The sequence below is a fragment of the Anolis sagrei genome, chromosome 3, assembly GCF_037176765.1.
Source record: "Anolis sagrei isolate rAnoSag1 chromosome 3, rAnoSag1.mat, whole genome shotgun sequence".
Lineage (NCBI taxonomy): Eukaryota > Metazoa > Chordata > Lepidosauria > Squamata > Dactyloidae > Anolis > Anolis sagrei.
In genome coordinates, this window is record NC_090023.1 from 236,489,728 (window position 1) to 236,516,586 (window position 26,859).

A 26,859-nucleotide genomic window follows, 5' to 3' on the forward strand; every position below is an offset into this window, starting at 1 on the left:
AATACCAGTCCATACTTTTAACACTGCCTTTAGGTTTCTAAGAAATCCTAGCCATGTTCTGCATGACCAATGTTATGTCCACTGTGAAGCACTTCCGTTCAGGTCTAATCTGACAGACTGCTCAAGGTCTTTGCGCAATGATTTCGCATTCAGCTTCTCATCACAGTTGAGTGGTGCACCGTATGGCCAGTCCCATTAACTTAAGACAATGTCAGTTACATGTACTGAAGTACAATGTGTAGTTACAGGTTCTTCGTCTGAAAAGGAAACTTGCTGAGGTTTCATAGATGCTTTACCCTGATCATCCAACCAATTAAACAGCACCCAAGTGTTTATTTTGATTTCTCAAAGTTGAATAAAGTAATCTGTCAGATTTTCATTAAGAGATGAACTAGCATGAACATCTCAGGAATGTTTTGGAAAAGTCTGTTTTTGAACTCAAATGAAAATAAAAGAATACCAGATCTTGCAACTCTTGTTTTAATGGTAAATCATCCATGACAAGGTGGCTAGTCAGCCAAAGAGATTTAAGATGATTTACTTGCATTGGAATAATTTACACAATTGAACTTATGCATACAGTACAGAACTATGAACAAAAAGGTGAAGCAAACTTTATTTATATTCAGGTAAAAACATTAACCTGATGAAGTAAATTATTGCAGATTTGAGAAATCAGCACATAAAACAAATTGGACAGAGCATTGCTTACAGGTGCTTTATCTGTGTCAAAAGAAATGTTGAACTGTTTTAATCCACACTAGTTGGGGGGGGGGGAGGATGAGGTGGTAAGGGAGGTCAGAGGGGAGGAGGAAATACCAAAAGAAAAAAAGGGGACGGGGAGAGAACGCAAAATCAAAGAGGAAGGACTGAACCAGGAAGGGAAATACTAATTTGACTTTATATAAAAAACTTTACATCAATTCAAAATGCTCTGGCCACACCATAAATATTGGCCAGACCAATCAATTGTTGAGTTTTTCAACTACGCAAAAAAAAATCAATTCCTCCGAGCCCCTGTGAAGAGGCTGTTGCCTAAATCACTGTGTGAACAGTTCTAGAATATTTTCTGGTAAAGAATGTTGCCAATATATCCTACGACTACATTAAAACTAAGCTATAAGAAAGGTTCTACCTACTTACAAAGGCAGAATTATTGACAATATATTTAACAAAATTAAATTATTTCTTAATTTGAGAAAACATGGAACAGTAAATGCCCATGTCCAAAATGTTGTGAGTGGTGTACACAAAGAGAGCCATGTGGATTGCACATCGGACAATACATGAGGGAGGGCAATCGGGGGCAAGTGATGGTACACAGAACTAGTCTACTAAACTAGATGTGCCAATACAGGTTTTCAATTTCTGTACTTATGTACAAACTTGTCTTTGGGAGGAAAAAACTGCAGACTTGGCTAGATGGATACACACAGCCCAGTATTAAACTGCACAGCAACATTTATTGTTCCAGCCTGAAAAAACATCCCTTTTTAAATTTCACACAGCAAAGCAAGTTAAACTTCACTCATCAATAAATGATAATTTAAAACAATAACTTGCTAAAGAAACCTTGTCACAACAACTTTAGGGCCTGATCACTTTTAAGTCCATGGGGCCTTTAATGAATATCAACCTAGTGTCTTTGTTTATAATCTGCAAGCCGTTTTCTACAACAAGGCGTAACGTTTCCTCGACTCAGATGATACATTTAGAAAAAAGAATCATGATTCTCTTTTTGTTGTAACAGGCAGACATTGCATTTTTCATTGTGATCAGGAAAGATGGAATGACTGCTGCCCTTCTCTTGCAGCTATCAAGAGTTTTTCACGCATTATCTCAATACTTGAATAGTCTGGCAATTTGAGATAGTTTACACAGGTCATTACTGAGGGTAAGAAGTCATCTGGGTTTTCTGTAGATTCAAATGTCTTGCGTACAATTGTAAGGGGAGGATTCAAACTTCGAAAGCCTAAAAAGCACAAAAACAATGTTCACTACTAATTTAATATGAGAGGAATAAGAGCATTGAGTTATCATTATTAAAATACTGTAGTAGCTAAAACAACGCTTAATACATAGTTTAACAACATTAAACAATCCAGTAAAAACATGTTATAATCAGTTAAGAACACTCCTGCAGCATAGTGATTGGTAAAAAAATACGACACATTCTATTAAAACAGTGGATCTCAACCTGTGAGTCCCCAGGTACTTTGGCCTTCAGCTCCCAGAAATCCAAACAACCAGGATTTCTGGGAGTTGTACGCTAAAGCACCTGGGGATCCACAAGTTGAAAACCACTGTATTTAAAAGATCCTCTTCCCATTAAAAGCAGAAGGCCTCTTTAAATTAAAAATAACACTATGAAAAAAAGAGACGAGAAGTGGCCAACCAAGCCTCCCATGGAAAGGAATTCCATAGCTTGCAAGTAGCCACAAAGAAGGCCCTCTCTTCTGTCCAGTTGTACATGTGATGGTGGTGGGACACAGTGAAAGGTCTCCTGTGAAGATTGTAAGTATCGATTAGGCTTATATGGGGAGATGACCAGATCTGATCACTCCAGGACTGGGTAGAACACTAGATTTAACCATACAAATGCAATCCTGGCCATCAGTGAAACCTGAGAACCCAGACTATAAGCCTGAGATTTGATCTGCCTTATGACTGACCAGGAGCACCTCTTTCTTGTCAACCTATGGCTTCACCCAGTCTCTTACTGACAAAAAGACATTGGTTTAATACTGGAACATTCCTTGGAGTTGGATTTTTGTTTTAATCATGTCAGAAGTGACTTGAGAAATTCCAAGTCGCTTTGGTGTGAGAAAATTGGCCATCTGAGGAGAAGTTGCCCAGGGGACGCCTGGATGTGTTACCATCCTGTGGGAGGCTTCTCTCATGTCTGCTCATGAGAAACTGGAGCCGACAGACAGGAGCTCACCCCCATCTCATGGATTCAAACCACCAACCTTCAGGTTAGCAGTTCAATCGGAGCAAGGGTTTAACCCATTGCACCACCTCGGCTCCCTTGGAGTTGGATGAAAAAGAGAGATAGAGCCAAGTGTCACTCTTGTGCTGGTGACACTCGTACATCATTCAGGCAAACATTAAGGTGACATTTTGACAAATACTACATTCTTCATGCTACTTTTGAATAATTAATGGTGATATCCAGAAGTTGGGCTCCAACATGAGAAGAGTTGTATCTGTAGCTTCTGCACTGCTGGCATTTCAGCTAATTAGTGATACGCTTTTTTCTAATATATAGAATACTAAGAATAATGTGATAGTCTTAATTACTCTTTATCAGAGTGAGAATTGTGGAAGCTTCCCCTATTAAATCACAGTATTAAAATGAAAGTGTACAAAGTTATTATGATGCTGCAGCAGGTGAGCATGTATTTCCCTCCCTCAGTAGACAAGAACTCTAAGGTCTTCACAGAATAACTGCAATTGGCAGTGATCTAACAGTTACTATGATGGATTCATGTGCAGCTATACTACCAGTACAAGATGGAGGTGTTTACCTAGTGATATTAGCTATTCACCTCAGCCAAGTAGGAACTGTAGCTATAATCTAAAAACTCTTCTTCAGCTGTGCTTTTTTTAGTGACAGTTCTGGCAAGTTTGTCTAATTCGACAGTCCAACACATACCTACCTAAGTAGTAACCCTTCCTGAATTTAGCAGACTCGCAGAACTCAATTCTTTTCAAATCAAAACTTTTGTATCTACTAATAATTCAAAATGGTGTACAGGAGTTTAGCTTACAGTATGTGTTGGGGGGTGGTTAATATAAGAAAGATATTTTCAAACACAAATATGGAGCTCTTATGTACACACTTATTTCAAGTCAATACTATAAAAAAGATACTCACCTCCCACTGGCAGTCTAGGGCTACCAGTCACAAATTGGAGAAATAATCTTTGCTGCTCACTATCAAAACTACTGAGAATTTCAAACAGGAACTTTACAGCACGGCTGGAATGTTTTAAAAAGAGAATATTTCAATTAGAAGAGCTTTAAGGGCACATTCATTATAGAATATGGGAGAAATTATTTTTATGTAGATACACAAGAACAATCCATCTGAAATAGTCTACAAATTATTAATCATCATCAATTAGTGACCAAATCATATTACCTGTCATGTGTGTAACCATGATCTGGCCTGCAACATTCCATTAATGTTTTTGCATCCCAGGTATCTGTTTTGCTGCCACACAGCAACTGATCCAGCTGTAAGAATGTGGAAGGCAGTTGTAAAATAGGAGAAATGAGAGAAATATAGGGGAGAGTGTCAATTTCCAGTTACAGAATGATTACACAATCAATGCAATTATTTTTACCTTATTTAAGTATCATCAGCTAATAAAATCTAAGTGCAATGCAGTTTACATTCATCTCTTCTCTTCAACATCAAATATTTTAACTCTTAATTCTATCTTCTGGTGATCTCTTTCCCTACCTATAAAGATTACTTCAAACACAGTTCTCAATCAGAAGTATCAGGCTCCTTCGACGTTGTCATATAAAATACAGGTTATCTGCTTTAATATATAATATAATAATGATATATTTATTTTTATACTCCACTTCAATCTCCCCAAAGGGACTCGGGGTGGCTTACATGGGCCAATCTCAATCAACAGTGTTAAAAACGTAACAGATCAGAATGCATAACATCAATTTAAAACAACATAAACAACATTATAACAAAATATAAAACAAGCATCAGAGTCAACAACAATAGGATAATTCAAGTCTCAATATAGGAGAATATGCTTTGAACTGGATTATCTGGCAGTATAGACTCATATAATCCAGTTTAAAGCAGATAATGCGGATTATCTGCTTTGATAACCTGGATTATATGACAGTGTAGAAGGGGTGCCTCAGGGGAGTGAGAAGTACTGAACTCCACAATATATGATCTCCAGAGAGAATAGTAGTATATTCTATAAAAGCTAAATTCCTCTCCTCATGCAAGCAGTTTCTTGCACAGCATCATATAAACACATGTAAAAAGTACAAACATAAAACCAGTTTAGAATTTCATGGGACCACAAGAAATCTGGACATTTTAGTTTGTTGGGTGTGGTGAAATTTTCAATCATAGCTTCCTAAGGTCATTTACAGAACAACATTTTCTTAAATTCAAACATTAAAGGCGTGTGTACATTATTAAACTTCTGATAAAGATACTAACCTCCTCAGGATAGAAGTACTGAAGGTGACTAAGGGGGAAGACAGATTCAAATCCATCTCTGAAGGAATCAAATTGCCTTGAAACACCTTCATTTAGTGCCCAAAATATAACTAGCTACAAAAACACACAAAGAGAATAGTAGAGTTATCACATTATTCAACACCATATTGGAAACATTATGTAACATGATGCTTTGAGTGGAATCACAGGCCAGAGAAGGTTACAAGGTTAAGGATTTGTCACTTAAGCCAATACTCTCATTTATTTTTCAGTTATTTATGGATAGAAAGTTAGGAAGAATTAACTTCTTAAGGTCTAATTAGTCACTAAGCTGTACAAAACTGGTTTACTGATGTCATCAAAAAATATGAACACATTCTAGATATCCATAAAAAGCAATGGTAAAGGTTTCCCCTGACATTAAGTCTAGTCATGTCCAACTTTTGGGGGGGGGGGGGTGTGTGTGCTTGTCTCCATTTTTAAGTTGAAGAGCCAGCGGTGTCCGTAGACACTTCCAAGGTCATGTGTCCAGCATGACTGCATGGAGCACCATTACCTTCCTGCAGAAGCGGGAAGGCTATTGATCTACTCACATTTGCATGTTTTTGAACTGCTAGGTTGGCAGAAGCTGGGCCTAATAGAGAGAGCTCACCCTGCTCCCCAAATTCGAACCACCAACCTTTCGATCAGAAAGTTCAGCAGCAGTTTAACCCGCTGTGATATTACAGTGATAATTTGATGATACGCTGATACAATAAGTTATAGATAGCAATATATATATATACACACACACACACACCACAGAGGGGAATCTGAGCCTCCCATGAGATTGAATTCCATGGTAAATGGTAATTCAAAAATACATCCCAACATCTTCCTATTTCACAATTTATGCTCTATTTTCTTCTGCATGCAATATATTTTTTTCTTAAAAAAAAAAACCCAATCATTTAGCTCCACCTCATTAAAAGGAATACAAATGTTGTTACCAACGATAACCCTTCTTGCTGTTTTTAGTTATTTCAGTTAACAACAAGAAGTCTTCTGTGTCCAACAAGAATCTTATGTTACTTACTCGAAGATACTCTTCTAAATTGTGGATGGTGACAGGTAGATCTTTCCCTCCTTTTTTCAACTCTATGTTTGGAAAGCCTGGAAGTGTGAAATCCAACCCTAGATCCTCTACTGAGCAACCATTCATGGTCAGGGTTTCCAATGCATACTGTAGACTCTCTTTGGTCTATAAAGATAGATATGGATGTTAGTAACAACTTGGAACATTTTAGGCTTAGACTTCTATATTTTAAAAATCCACGTTACGTTTTGAAGGCTAAAATTTGCTTAAGAGTACTATGTTGTACAAGTTCTTAAAAATGGTAAGCAGCAGATTTTTAATAAGATGAAATCTACATATTGGGGGCAAAATTCACATGAAACGGGTTAACTATGGTATGCTTAATGGCTACATTTTAAACTTAAAAACAAAATAGGCTGCACACTTATGTGAAGTTTTTGAATTGTATTTACATTTGAGAAATGTTTTAATAAAAATGCTTTTTTTGGGTGTGCCATGTAATTTCTGTTGTTTTAATCATTGTTCACCGCTTTAACTCCCACCCATGGGAGAAAAGCGGGATAAAGATAAAGATGATAATAATAATAATAATAATAATAACATCTTTATGTGTAAAGCTGTGATAATCAAAACAAAGGAAGGACTCATCCGATAATTACTGGTCTGGTTTATACATTAGACAGATAAAGCACACACCCTATAAATAGGTCTGGTTTCCTACTATTCCATTTACAGGATTAATAAGCTGCTCATATTCACTTTCACATGGCAAGATACCAGAAACAGACCAGATGCTTCTACTTATGAACAACTTGTCATCGTGTGACCTTGGTTTTCCCTTCTTGCAGTTTAATTTGGGATTTTTCTCACTAACTAAATTTTAAGGCAGTCACATTTCTCAAGTTCAGATTTCACTGGGAACTCCACTCTGGCATACAATACAAGAGCTGCATGAGTCCAACCCTCAACACAGGCTTACTTATATGAAAGGAAATAATGATCTTGTTAAAATATATAATGGCACTAAAATCCCCACTCTGCCATGGAAAACCCAGTGGGTAACCTTGGATAAGTCACTCTCTCTCAGCCTCACAGGTGCAATGACAGCCACCCTCTGAACAAATATTTTCACAAAAATTCCATAGTTTTAGGGTTGCCAGAAACAACTTGGAAGGCACACAACAAGACAAGATAGGATATAAATCTAAGCCGTCTACGAGCCCACACGTTCACTCCGGTCATCTGGAGAGGCCCTGCTCGTGATCCCGCCCACGTCACAAGCGCGCTTGGTGGGGACGCGAGACAGAACCTTTTCTGTGGTGGCCCCCCGACTTTGGAACGCCCTCCCGAAAGATCTCAGACAGGCCCCGACATTGGCAGTCTTCAGAAAGAAGCTGAAAACCTGGCTGTTCCGATGTGCCTTTTCAGATTAGGATCCTCAATACCAAGTCCAAGAAGCACTTTAGTAGAACCATGATCACTGTACACCGCACACTGCACTTATTTTATAATCCTATATTCCTCCCGCAATAACAGCACTTTTAATCCTGTACCCACTACTCTGGTCGGCCCAGTTTTAATAATTGTTTGATGTATTGTTACTGTTACTGTTTACCTTGCTTAACTGTTTTAATTTGCTTTATGTATTGTATTGTTGTATTGTGTTCTGAGGCTTCGGCCTATGTAAGCCGTATCGAGTCCCTCGGGAGATGCTAGCGGGGTACAAATAAAGTAATAATAATAATAATAATAATAATAATAATAATAATAATAATAATAATATAATGGGCCTCAGGTTTGTGCACTCATGCTTCTCTTATTCAATTGCATTGCACTTCGAAGCATTCAGTACCAGTTTGGATTAGCCACAGCCTGTCAGAAATCTAGCTAATTTTGGGTAATGTTTAACAATAATCTGTTGAAACAAGCAAAGATAATAAAAAAGCTTGTTTCAACTAAACCACAGTTAAGATTAACTGGTTAGGATGCAGACAACATAGGAAACTCAAGGCAAATACAAATGTAAAAACTTGAATCAGAGCCATGTATAATAGGTTGGGCAAGAATATGTGATAAAAGACAGTTGAATGATAAAGCTGAATGATAATTAATGTACCCTTGTATCTGAATACAGTTCAGAGTTTCCAGCCGTAACTTGTAAATAATATCCAACGAAGTATCTAGGGTAGAAATTTCAAATACAGCCAACTACTACTTGTTGCCTTTTTTTGGCTACAGGCCTGCAAGCTCTCTAACATTTAAGCAATGATCAGTATGTCCATAAAAATAGCATCTTTTGTCACAATTCCAGCTATCACATTAAGAAGGGCAGAAAAGCTTGTCATTTCCTGCCCTATAATTACACATACCTGTGATTTATCTTGTTCAAGACTTTTTTTCTGCCTCACAATTTCTTCGAGGTGGTACACCGATCTGGCTACTACGGGATCAATATTGAACAAGTCATGAGATGTTAGGGATGTCTCCTGCCGTAGCATCCATTTGTAAAAAGGGAGGCCAAGGGGAAGGTCCACCTAAAGGCAAAATTACAATTTTTTTAAAAATACAAAAGGTGTGCAAATTACTGACTTTCCTAGGTAACTACTGGAAGAAGATAAATATAATAGTATGAAAAATGCAATTTATTAAACAACATTTACATAAATGCTGTGGATGATCTAAAAATTATTCTATTAATACACTATTAGATAACATGCTTATGAAGCATGAGTCAGTTTAAATGTTTATTTTTATGATAAGAACTATATCCCACACCAGGGAGCTGTCATTGTTTGTAGCTAACAATCTAATAATCATAGTATGTTTTAGCTCAATGTTTCTCAATCTGGGGGTCGGCACCCCTGGGGAAATTGCAAAGAGGTTTCAGAGGGGTCACCAAAGACCATCAGAAAAGATATATTTCTGATTGTCCTAGGAACCCCTTTGGCAGAGAAGGCTGAAGATCTCTCTGCCTGTCCTTCTCTTCCTTTTTAGAAACAGATGGTGAATCTTTCCACCAAAAGCCCTCCTCCTGCTGTGATTGGCCAGCTTCTCAGCTGGCCTCTCAGCCAAGGGGAGAGGTGTTTCTGAGACTCCAAGCAGGGAGGGGAGAGCAGGTATGCCTGGGACATGGCAGCACGGGCGAAGGAGAGCATGCAAGGCTGGAGGGAGGCTCACATCGAGTCCCTTCACGGCATGGGGGTTTTGTGTGGAAGTTTGGCCCAATTCTATCATTGGCGGGGTTCAGAATGCTCCTTGATTGTAGGTGAACTATAAATCACAGCAACTACAACTCCCACATGTCAAGATCTATTTTCCACAAACTCTATCAGTGTTAACATTTGAGCATATTAAGTATTCATGCCAAGTTTGGTCCAGATCTATTATTATTTGAGTCTACAGTGCTCTCTGAATGTAGGTGAACTACAAAACTCAAGGTCAATGCCCACCAAACCTTTCCAGTATTTTCTATTGGTCACAGGAGTTCTGTGCACCAAGTTTGGTTCAGTTCTATCATTGGTGGAGTTCAGAATGCTCTTTTGATTGTAGGTGAACTATAAATCCCAGCAACTACAACTCCCAAATGACAAAATCAATACCCCCCCCCCTCCAACCCCACCGGTATTCGAATTTGGGTGTATCAGGAATGTGTGCCAAATTTGGTCCAGTGAATGAAAATACATCCTGAATATCAGATATTTACATTACGATTCATAACAGTAGAAAAATTACAGTTATGGAGTAGCAATGAAAATAATTTTATGGTTGGTGGTCACCAAAACATGAAGAACTATATTAAGGGATTTTGGAATTAGGAAGGTTAAGAAACACTGTTTTAGTTAGCTTTGAACAGAACATTATATAACTGGAACACAGTTTTTAAAGCTACAATTTCAATATGAAAGTGACAGTAAAATCTACTTAAAATTTAAAACCAGACACATTCTTACCAATCTAAAATCCATAATTGCTTTTGCCATCAATTTCCCCAGAAAACGGAACTTCATTTTAACTTTAGCAATATGAGCTGGTTTAGCCGTTCTGCCAAAGGGAAGTGCAAACAGGCCTTGAAGATTATGAATGTATTTGGTCCCTTCTTGGCTTCCTGTTAAAAATAAACAAATCTGGTAGGCAAACAGACAATTATGCAGTAATCAAATTACTACACTGATGCTCATAATCGCACCCCATTTTGAAACGCTAACCCAAAGCATCACTCACTGCTAGATAGCAAAGCTTTGGAATTTGTTCCAAAGGACTTGGAATTTCTTACCTTTAGGATTGGCAAGAGTAACTTCTTCGCCTCTCCACAGGCCCAAGTCCGCTCTCTGTAGTTCCTGAGATACAAGTGCATAAAACTCCAGTGTAGGTCCTAAACCTGTGCCGACCTAATGGGGAAAGAAACAGATCACTTAAGGTGTTGTGATTTTGAAAAACAAAGTCTGAACATATTTTCTGCAATAGATACAGTATAACTGCATTCAATTAAATTAAACACTACTAGCCAAAAGTATTTTCTTTTGAATAGAAAGGGTCTGTACTTGGTGGAAGAGCACTGGGGAGCCACAAACAATGTAAGCAAACCTTAGCCAGCTGTACCATGGGTCTCATTTAGTATAAAATGGCTTCCTATGAACAACAAGCAATTATATGGGGACATTGTGGGAAACAGAATGCTGTAATAGTAACTGACTGAACACTCTATTATAGCTTGGACTGATCAACAAGGGTTGCCTTATTGTTCACCAAACAGGGAGAAAAATTAATCCAGATTTTTAGTTTCAGAGTACTACAACTGTAATGCAGTGCCCACAAGAGGTGTGGTACTCTTACCCCAATGCTATTTTGATCATACAGTCTGCCCTATCAGAATAGGGCAATAGTCCAAATTGGTATACTGGAGAGGAAAAGTAGCAACCTAAAGCCTCTTAGAATGATGCTCACCAAATTAGTTGGTGAAGTCTGCACTAAACCATCCTGAACACATCCAATCTCATCTGATTTTAAAATGGCCACAGTTGAGCCTGGTTAGTGTTTGGATGGGAGACCAATAGTATCCCCAAGGGTCTTGGTAAGGCTAAGAAAGACTTTTGTACCTGAAACCTGGAAGAAGTGCTGTCAGTCAGACAGAATTGAAGATCCTGTGTTTGGATGGCTTAATTCGGTATAGAACAGCTTCCTTTATTTCTAATATATGAATTAAAAAGACCCCACCTTCTCTTAGCTACCTGTGCACTGTACTTGGAACTCAAAGATAACCTATTACAAAGACATACAGAGACAGTTCACCAGTCATTACTTACTTCATTCTCATACTGGATTTCCAACATTGCTCTTGAACTGCCCAGATCCTGCATCACTGATTCTGCTTGTTTCAACAGTTCTTCTCTGTTCACAGTGCGCTGTGTGAAGTAAAATACAATTATTTATTTTTTCCATTTTTGTAATATACTCACAGCACTGAAAGCAAGATCGTTGATAGGGGTACTAGTTCAATGTGTCAATCATAACCCAATATATACATTACAAGCAATCTGAAATAATGCATTAGTGCATTTGCCAAAGGCAAGGAGGACCTCTTAAATTGTATTTCATATAAACCATTGTTAATATTTACTGATGCTTTATAAAAATCTTGCCAGACTAGAGTCTCAGGTTTCAAAAACCTGGCTATAGATAATGTAATGTAGTCCGGATTTGCAAATCTATTTGAAACTTAGAAGCTACTAGGGCCTAATGAATTCATGTTAGCCTACAGAGGGCATTCAGTGTTTTGGTATACATCAACTTACTAGTGAGTACTATTTACAGCCTAACAATAGGCCAATTTATTACTTCACAGTTGCTATGAAAAGGCTACAGGGGATGTCACCCAGCTTGAATTTAAACTACAAACTGCAAATGAATTCTTATGAGATATGCAGTTCAATCAAAAAACTGCAGACATAAACAAATTCTTCCCCAAAACAACATATATCTGTCATATACAACAGCAGCTTTTTAAAGGGAGAGTTCAGATGAGACCATCACCACCCCTTCCCCAATATATTCACCTTTTTCCTATCCAGTCGTGGTGCCACTCTACTATCCTGAGAATCAGACTGGTTGATTTCTGGATTGGTGTCCAGCAGTCTCTGCATGGCTCGATCTCGATCAAATGCAGTCACATAAAACAACATTTGCCGTGTGTCAAATGGAAAGAAAAATGGACTGTAGAAAGAGTGAGTAAGGCGAAAGGTGAGTATAGTTATTAACTTCATGTGTTCATTTTAATTTTTAAATATACATGTACCACCACTAAATATAAAATCTCCTCTTAACCTATAACAACATTTAAAAGGATTGAGAAGTTGAACTTACAGTGAATGTTTGTTGTGGGATGGTATGGGGAGCAATCCACCATGACTGTGTTTATCCTTGTATGTCAACCTGAGTAGGCAGGAGCCCAGGACTCCCCTTAGAATCATAGAGTTGGAAGAGACCTCATGGGCCATCCAGTCCAACCCCCTGCCAAGAAGCAGGAAAATCGCATTCAAAGCACTCCCGACAGATGGCCACCCAGCCTCTGTTTAAAAGCCTTCAAAGAAGGAGCCTCCACCACACTCCAGCGCAGAGAGTTCCACTGCTGAACAGCTCTCATAGTTAGGAAGTTCTTCATAATGTTCAGATGGAATCTCCTTTGCTGTAGTTTGAAGCCATTGTTTCACGTCCTAGTCTCCAGGGCAGTCAAGAACATGTATGCCCCCTCCTCCCTATGACTTCCCCTCACATATTTATACATGGCTATCATGTCTCTTCTCAATCTTCTCATCTGCAGGCTAAACATGCACAGCTCTTTAAGGTGCTCCTCAGAGGACTCTTGATCATTTTAGTCACCCTCCTCTGGGCACATTTCAGCTTGTCAGCATCTCCCTTAATTGCAGTGCCCAGGATTGGACACAGTATTCAGGTGTGATCTGTCTAAGGCAGAATAGAGAGGTAGGATGACTTCCCTGGATCTAGACACTATGCTCCTATTTTTGCAGACTAACATCCCACTGGCTTTTTTAGTTGGCGCATGACATGGTGGGCGCATGTTTAACTTGCTGTCCACGAGGACTCCAAGATCATTTTCACACATACTGTTATCGATCCAGGCATCCCCCATTCTGTATCATTGCATTTCATTTTTTCTGCTCAAGTGGAGTATCTTGCATTTGTCTCTGTTGAACTTCATTTTGTTAGTTTTGGCCCATCTCTCTCATCTGTCAAGATCATTTTGAATTCTGCTCCTGTATTCTGGGGTATTAGCTATCCCTCCCAATTTGGTGTCATCTGCAAACTTGATGATTATGTCTTCTATCCCTTCATCTAAGTCATTAATAAAGATGTTGAACAGAACCGGGCCCAGGACGAAACCCTATGGCACTCCACTCGTCACTTCTTTCCAGGATGAAGAGCAAGCATTGGTGAGCACCCTCTGGGTTCGTTCACTTAACCAATTACCTTGTCTCCTTCCAGTTTATTTATCTGACTGTTTCCAAACTATAGCTAAACCACAATTCCAGTTACTAATATTTCCTCTTTTCCTAAAGAATAAGTGTTAATTTCTCCTACTGCCACCCCTGTATGAACATTCACAGTAAGTCCAACTTCTCATTATCAATAGCAGAGAGCAGCAATTCACCACTACTGGGATTTACCCAAACCCATACATTCTGGGTGATAATGTTACTACTAAACCACCAAATGAACCACTGTCCTGTCAAATGTCGCATCTGCTAATCAATAACTTATGTGAAAGTCATTGTCAAGAAATTGTATGAAAGTTGTTGGTTCTTTCCAACTGGCTGTGTCACAGATAACCTGTAACAAAGTTGTTACCCATAGACCGTAATTATAGTCACAGATTGAGCTGCACATTTCTTGCTCTTTGGAGTGCTATTTATTACATTACTGCAGCACTAAAAATTCGCTGAATAACGGCATTCCTTGAAACTTTGTATCCCAATGTTCTTGGATTAAAAGATACTAATAAAGCCTCAGTATATCTACCCTAATAGGTTCTATTCAAGTAGACCTTAGCAGAATTAATGATAGAACACCTTGATATAAAATATAAAGTCTTAAGAACATGTTATCTGTCTTTATTAGAACACACTGTCACTGTACCGCGGTTATAAAACTGAGTAGTGCTAACTTCACTGTCTTCAACTCCAGAAAACCCACCTCCTTGTCCTTGATTGTGCTAGGGCATGATCCCTGCCCTCCGCATTAGGATTGAAATATATACCACTGATTTCCCTGAAATCTTTAATCTGTTTGCCTGATATTTCCTTTATCTCCATGAAAAGAAGGAAAGTTTCCCTATAAGGGATCTCTTATCTAACTTCTTCTTTGTAAGACTGGCTTAGCTTTTTCCCCTCTTTGCTTTCTGTTGAAGCTTTTTCTAAAACCTTTTCACCAAATACCAATTCTCCCTTAAAGACAAATTATTTCTAATTTTCTGGTCTGCCTCCCAGCGGCATCACCAAAATGGCCTCCTCCTCCTAACTGTAATCACATTGATACTTCATAAATTTGAACCTATTGATATACCTCTCTCAGAATCATTGAAATGCATAGGCAACTGTCTGTTGTTTCAGATTCAAATTGCCTCACACATATATTCAGTACTTATGTACAGACTGTCCCTAAGTTACAGACATCTGATTTGCATATGATTCATAGTTAAGAACAGGAGTGATGCAACAAGAAGTGAGAGATATTAACCCTAGGAAGGGAAATGCATTCTTGTAATGGTTATCATGGGGAAAAGCTGTCTCCACTGAAGCTATTTCATCAATCTTTGTTTTCACAACAAGCAATATATTTCAAAATTTGATTATCACAGGGACAGACAGGGAGGTGCAGTCTTCTGAGCAGGGGCACAACAGCAAAACAAACACCACAGGGATGTTAATCCTTCCCTATGCTATCCAAAACTTTAAAAATTGGCTGGAGTTACATTTAAAAAGGTACCTGTTCCTACTCACATACACATTCAACATAAGAACAAACCTACAGAACCTATCTTGTCTATGAGCTGGGGACTGTCTTTATAAACAATGACCTCAAATGCACCATATATTGTGGCATCATAGGCTTTGTAAATCACACTGATTTGCTGAGGCAGCCTCTTCATTTCCATATTATTTCAGCAAAGGTCAAGTGACACTAACGCTGGTGAAGCTGGGCTCTCAGAACTACATTCTAAAAGAGCTCAGCCCACATCTTAGAATCAAAATGGCATATGGGGCTGCCTTTTGGAGACCTCAGTCCTGCACATTCTCTACCTTAGAATCTTTAAATCGACATGATGGCTGAAACCAACAATCAGACTTCACAACTGATGTGGGCTTTTCTCTGATTTCCGCAGGCAGTCTAAAGCAGCTTTTGCACTCTTACCTTTTTTTTTCTTTTTTAGGTTTTGACTCAATTACTCACTGTATGTTTATTCTTAAAACTTTGCTTCCACTCAGATGCACCCCCATTTTATAGTAAACCTGTGCTTTCATTTCCTCCACCTTAGTCTTGCTAGAGGTGTGCAAGATTCCCGTTTTCATCCTTCCATTCATTCTCAGATACACACTGGGTCATTTGGGTGAAAATATTGGTTTAATAGCATCCCTTGATTAACTGCTCAGCGGACAGGGGTACTGAATTATTTTTGCTTTCTGGTTCCACTGCCTTTTTTCCCATCTGAACATATCTCATTCTTTTTGCCTCTAACATTTTTCACCATTCCTTCTAATATCCTTCCCCAGAATATACCATAAAAGGTGAGCTATGTCAGATTGGAAGGGCAAGATATAAAAACTGATGGAAAAGGGAGAGACCAAAAAGTAATAACTCAACTCAATTGTGGTGGATTGCTCTTCCCGTTCATCCGAAGAATAAAACACAAAACTGTAAACTGAACACTCAAGTTATCTTACAGCAGAGCTGGACAACTGCACAGAGGCCAGTTTTTACCACCCTCCCTATCTGCATGTGTTCCCATTTGTGCTTGTTTTCAGTTATATCTCAGCCAAAATGGCACTCAGTCCAGAAATAATACTGCTGAAACCAGATAATTTGAGTTTCTAGGATGGGTGGAAAGATAATTTTAGCCATTTGAGAAATTCTATCAGGTTTTCAAATAGTTATAACTTTGAGAGAAGCTCAAGAGGCTTTCAGAGACTGATGAGGGGTATCTAGGGCTACAAAAGTGGGGCAGGGAGGCAGCAAGTTGCTCTGGGGTATAATTTCTTCACTAACACATGCATATATATGGATTCATGTCTGTGTATGACCCTAAGCAAACACTGGCTGCATCTTTTAGGCTCATAAAGATTGGTCTGTATTTTTATAGCAACCTAATGTCTACAATGCTTGAAAGTGAAATTTCCATACCATGATTTTCCAAGTTCTGTCAGCCATGTTGGTATGTTTCCTGTCATTATCACCAAGGGATCTTGAAGCTGTCTGTTAGCTTTTGCTGTTAGTTTACTGTTGATAAATTCCGAAGTTGGAATAATCTCTTTACAGCTTGCATTCTACAATAAAAAGAGCAACATAAGCACTAAGAAGTCCTCTATCGTTTCTGTCACAATGCTGAACAAATGGATCAAGTATGGCATGCCTTTCAGATTTAACTCTGTTTCTCTACAAAACAGTTTGCAAAACCACAATCTAACACAGAGCAGACATGAGCCTTCATCCTTTCCTCTGGATTAAATTTCCTTCTCAGCATCAGACATGACACACATGTAACAGGAAGCTGTAACAAAGCATGGCTACTGATGTTACGGTTGTTTTGCAAGCTAGACATTGCATCTTAACATGAAAATGGGCTTATATGGTCTTCCTTGAATGGCACCAGGGATTCACTTGAATTAGGGAGACAGTTCAGCTTGCTAAAGATACATGACTTTAAAAAGCACCAAAAGCTACCAGATGTCAAGCAGCTAAGAAATACAGGTGCATCTCCTTTTGCTTCATGGATAGAAAGCCATTATAACTCTTACAATGAAACATTTGATAAACATTAAGTATTAAATAAAAACCTTTCATAGATATAGCTAATAGCTCAGTCAACAGCTATATGTCATAACAGCTAATTAGAATTGCTATATTCAGGAGTATGCCTCTGCATACCAATTTCTGAAAGAGACATTATTTTAGAAGATGTGATCCTTGCTATATGGAGCTCTTAGTAGTATCTAGTTAACCACTGTTGGAAAGAGGGTGCTAAACTTGATGGTACTTTAACTCTGATGCAACAGGACTCTTAACATGATGTTAAGACATAAAATGAGGCAGAGAAGGTCCACTGAGCTCAGCTCTTCCATCCAAGAAAAACACATTCTGGATACAATTCAATGGTATATGTAAGTAGGAGTGGAAAGCAAAAGTGTATCCACAAGAAAAGTGTCCTTCCATTTTAGTGTGTTAAGTTTAATGGTTGCTTTTACACACTTTATGTCTACTCCTTTTAAAGTTAAATGGAGTCTTACACTGATGTGTTTTTAGAATATTTCTGTTATTAATTTTGTAAAACAGTACAGACCACTCTTATTCTTTTGCAGTAATTATCTTGCTTATTACACACATGCAATCACAAGCTCATTACTTCCAAGGATGATTTGATGAAATCATAAATGGATTTTTTAAAATAGAGTTAAGTGAGATACGTCAGCTTATTATAATAAACCAAATAATTTTGAAATGTATGAAACAAGTTTTTTTTAAATACAGGTTACGCAATATTCTGTAAGTATATGGTAAAACTGTGAATTTCTCTATTTGCAACTCAGCTTGTGATTAAAGTATGTTTATGGAAAAGCAATGTAACTGTGTTTTATGATAAAGATACATAGTTCCAAACACAAGGTCATATTTCACCACTGAATTTCAGTGAACAAGTAAAATGTGCATAACTACATCATTTCATCTTCTATCAGCTGAAAGTTTTGATCCAGGAAAACCTAATCAAAGATTATCTCACAAAGCAGCAATAAAAAGTATACTCACATCATAGAGGTAATACCAGTAACGACTTATAGCATGTAAAACTCTCAAAAGAATAACAGCATCTAGTGAAGGGTCTTCAAAGGTTATATTTTCAGGTGCCGAAGATATAAGATAAACTTCCAAAGGATTTGAGACCGTGGGACATATACCATCTAAAATAGAATGATTTCACCAGGAAAAAATTAGTAGTTTCATTTAATACAAATATTACAGAATGCTAGTTCATGGTAGAATGTTACGTGAATTGCAATAAAATAGAGTATTCAAATAATTACACAGTTTTTGCTTCAGACTTGTGAATGGATGAAACACTTACCATGCCACAGTTCATCATGCTTTTTTGCATTTCTTGGGGATGTTTTTGTAGGAGCAGTTTGTGCTCTTCCTCTTTTACCACCAACACAGTCCTTATTACTATCTTCATCTTCCCGTACAGGCTTGTACCTGAAAGAAATATTTTACAGTAACTAAATTCATCTGAAAGTAAAATTTAGTACAAGAGTAGTAGTTTTTCTTTGTGATAAATCAGAAGAAATACTAAATATTAAACGTATACTCAAAATCTTTAAAGCAAAACATGAAGGAGAAGACTTTGCACCAAACTAAATATTATATAGGAAATCAACTATTGCTCTTCTAACGCTTCCCTACATAAAACTTGTTTCACATAGTAAGAACTTTAACTCTTTCTTCTTGTGCTATCCTTTCTAGGTCAAAATTGAGCCAAATTCTATATTTTATCTCCCCCACCCACAGGCAGGATATCAACTGCAGATCTATCAAAGATATTACATTTTGCTAATATCTTATTCTGAAGAAGACACAGACTCACCCCATTTTAATATAGCGTATGGCTAAATGAACTACTCTAAGGGGATATGTCATATACTTGAGATCCACCTTTTCATCCTTACTAGTAAATACCTTACCACACTTCATTTACTTGTTCACAGTAAAACTATCCTTGCTAACTTATGGTTCAAACATTTTCTGAAAGACTTTGAATTGTCTTCTCATCTTCTTTCTATGAGTTAATTATAGTCTTCTGCATTTGTATAGAATTTATTTATTTACTTACTTACTTCATTTATATACCGCTTTTCTCAGCCCTTGGGCGACTCAAAGCGGTTAACAATAGCAAAATTCAATGCTCAACATCATAAAAACAATTAAAACAATGACATAAACAATCAATTAAACATAACTATAACATCTCATTAGCATCTCATATGTAGAATCAAGATCCAATCTCAGAATCACTATCCGTTTCTGTTTGTTTCATTCATAAGGCCCCATTTTCGTTTTCGAGCACCTCTCATAAAAACGGGAGCCTTTCCAAATGAGCTTTTTCATCCCACGTCTGAAAAAATGATTATTTTCATCTCATTGGTGCCAATGGCAGGCTTCCCAAACTCCCCTCCCCCTCAGTTTTAGACAATGGCAGGCATGAGCACTTTTTGGGCCTGCAAGCCACACATGCACTCTCTTTCCAAGGAGAGTGCATGTATGGCTTGCAGGCTCAAAGAACCCACACCTGCCAGAGCCTGCAGCCAAGCGCCTCTTACTTAGCACCCAACGCTTGGCTAAGTAAGTTTTACATGCTATAAGTTGTTACTGAGCAGCACCTCACCTTGGAAAGAGAGTGCATGTGTGGCTTGCAGGCCCAAAGCGCCCACGCTTGCCAAGGCCTGCAAACAAGTGTTGAAAATCAGGCAACCAAATGGTTACCGTTCCCACTTTCCTTTTGTTTCACTGATATTTACATACTAGAAGGGGGTGTACCATTTCATGTCATCCAAATTAAACAAATGGTAAAAAACAAGAATTAAATGGCTGAAACGGTTACCGGGCCCATGACTAGTTGAAGCACCAAACACGTACTTAACTCAAGTATCTGAATGCATCCACTATTCAGCCTCTTGGTGGAGGATAAAGATTAATAAAACCAATTTTCTTTCTATACATTGACACAAAAGTTACACACGCAATTGTTGCCATAATTCCTTGAAAACATTTTTCATTTCTAAGTTTTTAATCATTCAGAAAGCTAAATTTTTATAGGGTAACAAATTACTCTGTAAATCAGAAATTAAAAATTACACACCAACAATTAAAGAGAGGCTTCTGTTCAGTAGAGCTTAAACACCAATATATTTTTGTATCACTAAAATGAACATCAATACCTGCCCTACTTTGTTGGCTTACCAAATAGTATGAGTTTTAGTCCAAATGCCAGCCCTTCCTAATGGATTACTTTCATCATCTGTGGACTCCCTTTCCTCTTCAGCTTGCAAACTGAACTGCCTGACTGCTTGGTAAACTGTCATGTTGTATGGCAGGAGATGTTCTCCAATGTAAAACTGAAGTCTGTGTCTCACATTCCCTGAATTTAAGAACTGAGCGGCCTACACGTAGAAAGAGGAAACAAAAGTTTAGTTAATGGCAACCCTTCAAGTTTCAATGCAGAGAGATTAATTCTGAGCAGCACCTCACCAAAGATTCATCTATTTCCTCATCTGATCCATCATCATCGCTATCTTCATCATCTTCCCGGACTCTGCCATAGCCTAAAACAGACAACAGAGTGATAAAGTAGTATTGGCTGGACCTTTAGGATAAAAAACACTCGTAAAATATTTGCAAAGGCTGCAAATGACATTTTCCATTTCCAGACAGAAAAAGAACATTTTAAATGGGCTGTGCTTAAGATATGGACGTGTATGCCACATTAATAGTATCTTAAGTACAGAGCAACAGTAAGATCCAACAAAAAAGCATTTTGTACTGACAGAGTACTTTCATTTCAGTGGGAGGGGGGGATTAAAAATCCATCAGTGAACTAAGAAAGAGAGAGAATTGCATGAGCCTGAGAACTGAACACATACAAACAAACTGGAGTTTAAAGTTACAGTCAAAAATGATGTCAATGTACAAACTGGGTTCGGAGAACTTCCAAAATCCTATAAACTCCTACAAAATCCTACAGATTCAGTATATTTCTTCCTTCCTTTCCTTCTTTAAATACTCAAGCCATTTATATCCTTCTGCTTTCAAAAATAGATGTGAACAGATTGACAAGTTTTCTGCTATTACATAAACATTGATATCAGAAATTCCTAATGATCCTACACTGATATTTTATACTATTGACGTTCTAGAGATTAGGTGAAAGGTAACTAAAATGTTTAGGTAGTCCTGTAGGAGAGGGTCAACATATTCCCAATTTGAATCAATCAAAACAAATGCACAGGGTGATGTCAATAGCTGTTGCTGCTTGCTAGCCCCCAGTTCACCTCAATCCAGAGTACATAGAATATCAGCAATGGCAAATACACTGATAGCAAACCATGGAAACAGAGGACCAAGAATTTGTGCTCGTCTCTCAATACTTTAAAAAATAAGTAAATCCTGACCCATACCTACTACCCTAGAAAGAGCATCCTCCTATGGCAAATCTACTTGTACTAAGCAAGAAATGATATTCGCTCATACTGTTAGATGGTAACATATACCAGCTGTTTCTATTCAAGCAAACATGGAGCCATCTGTTCAACTTCTGAACTAGACAGGGCAGACATCACTTTCAGCTCCCACCAATAAACATGTGCTTCTATATTAGAGTGTGGAACTGCTAGAATAAGGTATTTACATCTAGATTCAATACACTGAAATTCTATGTAATTTATTAAATTAGGCTTTATAAATAATATAAATTCATACTGAATATAGAAAGCTTCCAATGAAGTGGTTCATAAATTTTAGATGGTATACAGCTGGACTCACACACATAAAATAATAATACACCTACAAAGCTATCAACCCACATTAAAAGAAAAATGTACCTCTAACTACAAGATATCGTTCAATGGCTTGTACCAACGCCAAAGGATCGATCTTCACAGGTCCACCTTTCCACTGTTTCACATTAGCACAGTCTGGGTGTCTTTGCAACTGGCATTTTAACTGATGCGTGTTGAAAAATTTTAAAGCTTGGGATCCTCTGTTAAGAGAAAAACTCAAGATAATTTATGAAAAAACGTTGCTACAGTTATTCTATTTTCAGTTGTATATAATCAAAACATTGCAGTAACTGAAACAGACTTTGTCTTTTGCATTAGCTTTACACACTAAAGACTGCATGCATTTTAGTTTAGCATCATGATTCAGAACCCCCTTGTAATGTTACAGATTGAGAATATGTCAAAATGTGTTGCTGCTCAGGTCAGTTCATGGAAAACTACGTTGGACAGTTGCTTTAGATATTTATGATCACTTGTATACGTATTTCTATGTATAATATAGCAATCTGCTGCTACGTTAAAAGATTACACTTAGTTTGTTGAAGTTATAGAAGGACTCTATTTCTGACATAATCATATTTGTAATGATTCAATTACAATAGTGTGAAAGCAACAGTTTTCCACTGCCTCAAAGAAGTAAAGATGCAGGATAAAACGTTTAACAAGTTATTATTAAAATAAACACAATTAATTTTAAAACTAGCATTTCTCAATCATTCATACTATACATTTTTTCATGCTAAGACACCCAAAAATCACAGTACATACAGTGACAATTATAACTCCCCAAAACATTTTTAATGTTGAACATCAAAAACAAATATTGCTTTAATTAGTAAAGAATGTACACTTTCACAGAAATATGTGGCATTCTGAACTGAGAAAAATCAGAAACACTAGCACTAGGTTTTTAGATATTCTTATTTTAAAGTTTTATTTTGATATTTTAGTAGAAGGGGGTCTACATGTATTTCTCTCATACTCTGTATATATTTTCATAGCTCAAAATGAGAGGATACAACATATATGGAGAAGGCAACCACTGAAAGTATGTCTTGCTCTAAAAGATAATTTGAAAAAAATGAACGCTGGCTGAATTATGTGTAATAATATTACGAAAAATTACTCCAGGCCAGCAGTCCTACCGTATGGATTTTCCAAATAAGGATTTGGAGGACAGGCTACTCAGAGTTATAATTTTATGAACTGACTTCACACCCAAAGCTTAAATGAGCTACTTTTCAAAATACATTTTATAAACCCCTTCTTTCCAAGCTCTGTTCACGCCTATCACACTACCCAAGGAATGACTGGGGTATAATTTTTGCCCTAGAAGAATAATATCTAGGGAGCAACAGGGGGAAAACAAATACAGTGATGTTGTATATCAGTACTATCATCCATATTTACTGGTTGCTTGGATTGATTTATCTGTAATGAAGGTTTCACACAAATGTTATTAACCTTGCTTTCAGAATATAATAAAATTCTATTTTTCTATCGAACAGTTACAATTTAATTTCAACTGTCACAAAATATTTAACAGACCAACAGTAGGAGATTTCAAGATTGCTAATTTAAAGTATTATAACCATCCACATTTCTTGATGTCAAGATTATCCTAAAGAAAATATTGAACTTCTCCCTCGATCCAAATTCCAACTCTCCTTTTATAAATAAAGATGCTTAGCAGAATTTCAGATTGTTACAACCCGTGGGCATTTTTAATAGTCGATTTTTAACTGCTTTTAATTTTATTGATAGTTCATATACAATTTTAGCTTTAATTCTTTCAATTTTAGTAAACTGACTTGAGTTCCAGATTGGTGACAGTAAGTCCTTAAATAAAGAGTAGGAGGAGCTTCTTTGGGTTATATGTAATGTCCTATACCACCACTTCAGAATATTATAACCTCAAAGCCATATTCAATTAGCTAAATTCCCCCATTTTAGGGGGGCGGCCCATCTGGAGTATATAACCTCACATTGTTTACAGAACTCTACAGATGTTATTGCCACCCAAACAGCATCTGGAAACTAGGAAATCTTTAGTAAAGTGTAGAGCAGTGGTTCTTAACCTGAGGTGCCCAGATGTTTTTGGCCTACAACTCCCAGAAATCCCAGCCAGTTTACCAACTGGGATTTGAAGGCCAAAAACATCTGGGGACCCCATGTTGAGAACTACTGGTGTAGAGTAAGCACAACTTAAAGAGAAAATCATTTAAAAGGTTCATGCCAACTAAACGCTGAAGCAAATCTATGAATGCAGTTTGTATCAGCTGAGAAATACTTCAGACATTACAGCACCATCAATAGAAGTCAAATATAACTTTAATAAGCATTTTGCACTGCTATGGCCATGGTGAACTGTATACTGGATAGTAAATGTAAGTATGGCAGGCTATTTTCATTGCAAAAAAAACTCAATGTACTATGAACATTCTAGAAAGATACAGGTTTACCTGAGCATTAATCCTTACCTGCTTCCTGTTCCATTTCCACTTGGAAAGTCATGGACTTTAACTGGGAACTGCTCCATTTGACTAAGACAGTTATTCATTTTGTGGACCAACGCCAACAAAGGTGCATTTTCTAATGGCTCTAATCTTCCAAGAGATTCTTCTCCAGGGAGCTGGAATCATAAATTGTGTTTTATTGTTCAGAAATTAAATGGTGATGCCAAGGGATCATTTAGGAACCGTATGAACCAAAACAAATCAACAATGGTCCAATTTCACTTCCTGCAATCTGATACCTTCTAGATGTGCTGGATTATAACTCTCATCATTCCTAATAATCAGATCTATTGGTTATACAAGCTAGACATGAATGGAGAAGTAGTCCTAAATACTTAGAGGGCACTGGAATGAGGAAAGTTGTTCTAAATGCTCAAGGGAATGCCCACTAGAGCAGAAGCTATTTCATTGTGAGCACCATAGCAGTATAACAACAATAACATCCACAAACACAATACTTCTGCTTAAGCTTCACCAATGTTTACACATAACAAAATGAGTATGACAGCCAGTTTTTCACTATGTGATATTTATCTTCAAAGTATGCTCCTGTATGTTGCCAAGAAACTTTTTCTGAGGAAAGGTGAAAACCTCCCTAGATGATTGGCAGTGTAAATAAAGCTACCAGAAGATAAAGTGAAAGAGCCAAAATGACATTATCCCTACAGAATGGGAACTATAAATACTTACAGGAGAAGAGAAAAACACATGAAGGAATCTTTTCAATCTGACATCCCTGCTCACGGCATCTTTTTCACTATTAGACGTCAAGTAAAGCAGCAGTTGTTTCATGAATCCACTATGTTGGATCTCAAATGAAGAGACATCAGACTCAGAGACTATACTACGGATTTCTAGAAGGCACTCAACTCCACCATCCACCTGAATTAAACAGTAATCCAAAAATTATTACACATATAGAAGTATCAGTGATACAAAATTGTAACTAAATATACAAATATATAAGCTAACATCAAGGTTAGCTAAATTACATTTTACACAACATAACCAAATCTGCAAAAGAGAGTCAATTTACAAATTCTATTCAAAGTCACTGATAAAGTGAACTTATGGCTGTATATTCATATAGTACAATTCAGGAAAACAGAATACCTAATAAATTCATTCAGGACATCTCTCATAAAACCACCTAAGGGCGATTTGAATTGATACCTTGTTTAAGTAACATTTTTCTTTTGAGTTGGTTCAGATCGAATTATGTTTTTTACACTAAAATGCAAACACTTTGGCTCATGTTCTCTCTGTTCTGCCCGTTTCATACCAACTTTTAACATTTCTGCTTTGTTTAAGCCACATTTTCCCATTGTATTTGAAGCAGGAAATTGAATGAATGAACAGTTGTTAAATACATTGTAAGCTCCTCTGGTTACTGCCTAAAACAGCGGTGGTCTACAACTTGTGGGTCCCCAGATGTTTTGGCCTACAACTCCCAGAAATCCCAGCCAGTTTTGCAGCTATTAGGATTTCTGGAAGTTGAAAGCCAAAACATCTGGGGACCTACAGGTTGAGAACCACTGGCCTAAAACAAAAGGCTGGTTATAGAAGACTGAATAAATAAATGAACACATAAACTTTATATGAATCAGCATGGTCATTTAAAAGTGTTAAAAATTAAGGCAACTACTGTTTTTCAAAAGCTTCATTTTCTTATGTTTTCATATATTTAATTAAACTATGAGGGTTATCCAGAAGATAAGGTTACAAGGCATGTAGCTCTCGCAGGGAATTTTTGTAGGGGAAGTTAGTATCACTGCCAGGAAATGGGAAGGCAGTGGAAGTGAATGTGCAGTGCCAGTCATCAGTAGATCATCAACTTGCATTGTGGTGAAGGTTAGAGATGAGTGTCCTCATTCCCTTTCCCTTCTGTCTGTCTCCTTCATGACAATGCATATTCGCACACTGCTCATGCAACACATGACTTCATTTGGTTGGGATATTTTAAGCCGCCCCTCTCACAGCCCCAATCTTGCACCCAGTGGCTATCCTTTGTACACTAAACTAAAAGAACACCTGGGTGAAAAACACTTTTCCAACAACGACGAAGTGAAAATGGACGTAACGAACTGGCTGAAAAAAGCAGCAGGAGATGTCTATGACACAGGCATCAAAAAAACTCACACAGATGACAAAATGTATTGAACCAAATGGTGATTATGTGGAAAAATAATGTCATACTTATGCTATAATCCATGTAAGTTTTATTAA

At 37.4% G+C, this 26,859-nt stretch overlaps 1 protein-coding gene across 5 annotated transcripts in view; it reads right to left on the reverse strand.

Annotated features, from left to right (window-relative positions):
• Nucleotides 1-464: 464 nt before the first annotated feature.
• TRIP12 (thyroid hormone receptor interactor 12) overlaps nt 465-26,859 on the reverse strand; it is an 84,061-nt gene continuing 57,666 nt past the window's right edge. For 3 of the 5 annotated variants that reach the window (XM_060767816.2, XM_060767813.2, XM_060767814.2), the window contains 18 exons: nt 25,324-25,515; nt 24,598-24,749; nt 22,160-22,332; nt 20,811-20,884; nt 20,523-20,722; nt 18,634-18,761; nt 18,318-18,469; nt 16,698-16,840; nt 12,338-12,494; nt 11,588-11,686; nt 10,558-10,672; nt 10,235-10,389; nt 8,654-8,818; nt 6,285-6,449; nt 5,210-5,323; nt 4,145-4,239; nt 3,878-3,981; nt 465-1,972 (listed from right to left, as the gene is read on the reverse strand). In XM_060767816.2, the coding sequence (XP_060623799.2) occupies nt 1,776-1,972; nt 3,878-3,981; nt 4,145-4,239; nt 5,210-5,323; nt 6,285-6,449; nt 8,654-8,818; nt 10,235-10,389; nt 10,558-10,672; nt 11,588-11,686; nt 12,338-12,494; nt 16,698-16,840; nt 18,318-18,469; nt 18,634-18,761; nt 20,523-20,722; nt 20,811-20,884; nt 22,160-22,332; nt 24,598-24,749; nt 25,324-25,515 (2,580 nt within the window). In that variant the 3' untranslated portion in view covers nt 465-1,775. The remainder of the gene's footprint in view (nt 1,973-3,877; nt 3,982-4,144; nt 4,240-5,209; nt 5,324-6,284; nt 6,450-8,653; nt 8,819-10,234; nt 10,390-10,557; nt 10,673-11,587; nt 11,687-12,337; nt 12,495-16,697; nt 16,841-18,317; nt 18,470-18,633; nt 18,762-20,522; nt 20,723-20,810; nt 20,885-22,159; nt 22,333-24,597; nt 24,750-25,323; nt 25,516-26,859) is intronic. The other 2 variants (XM_060767817.2, XM_060767815.2) reach the window with 1 other exon arrangement.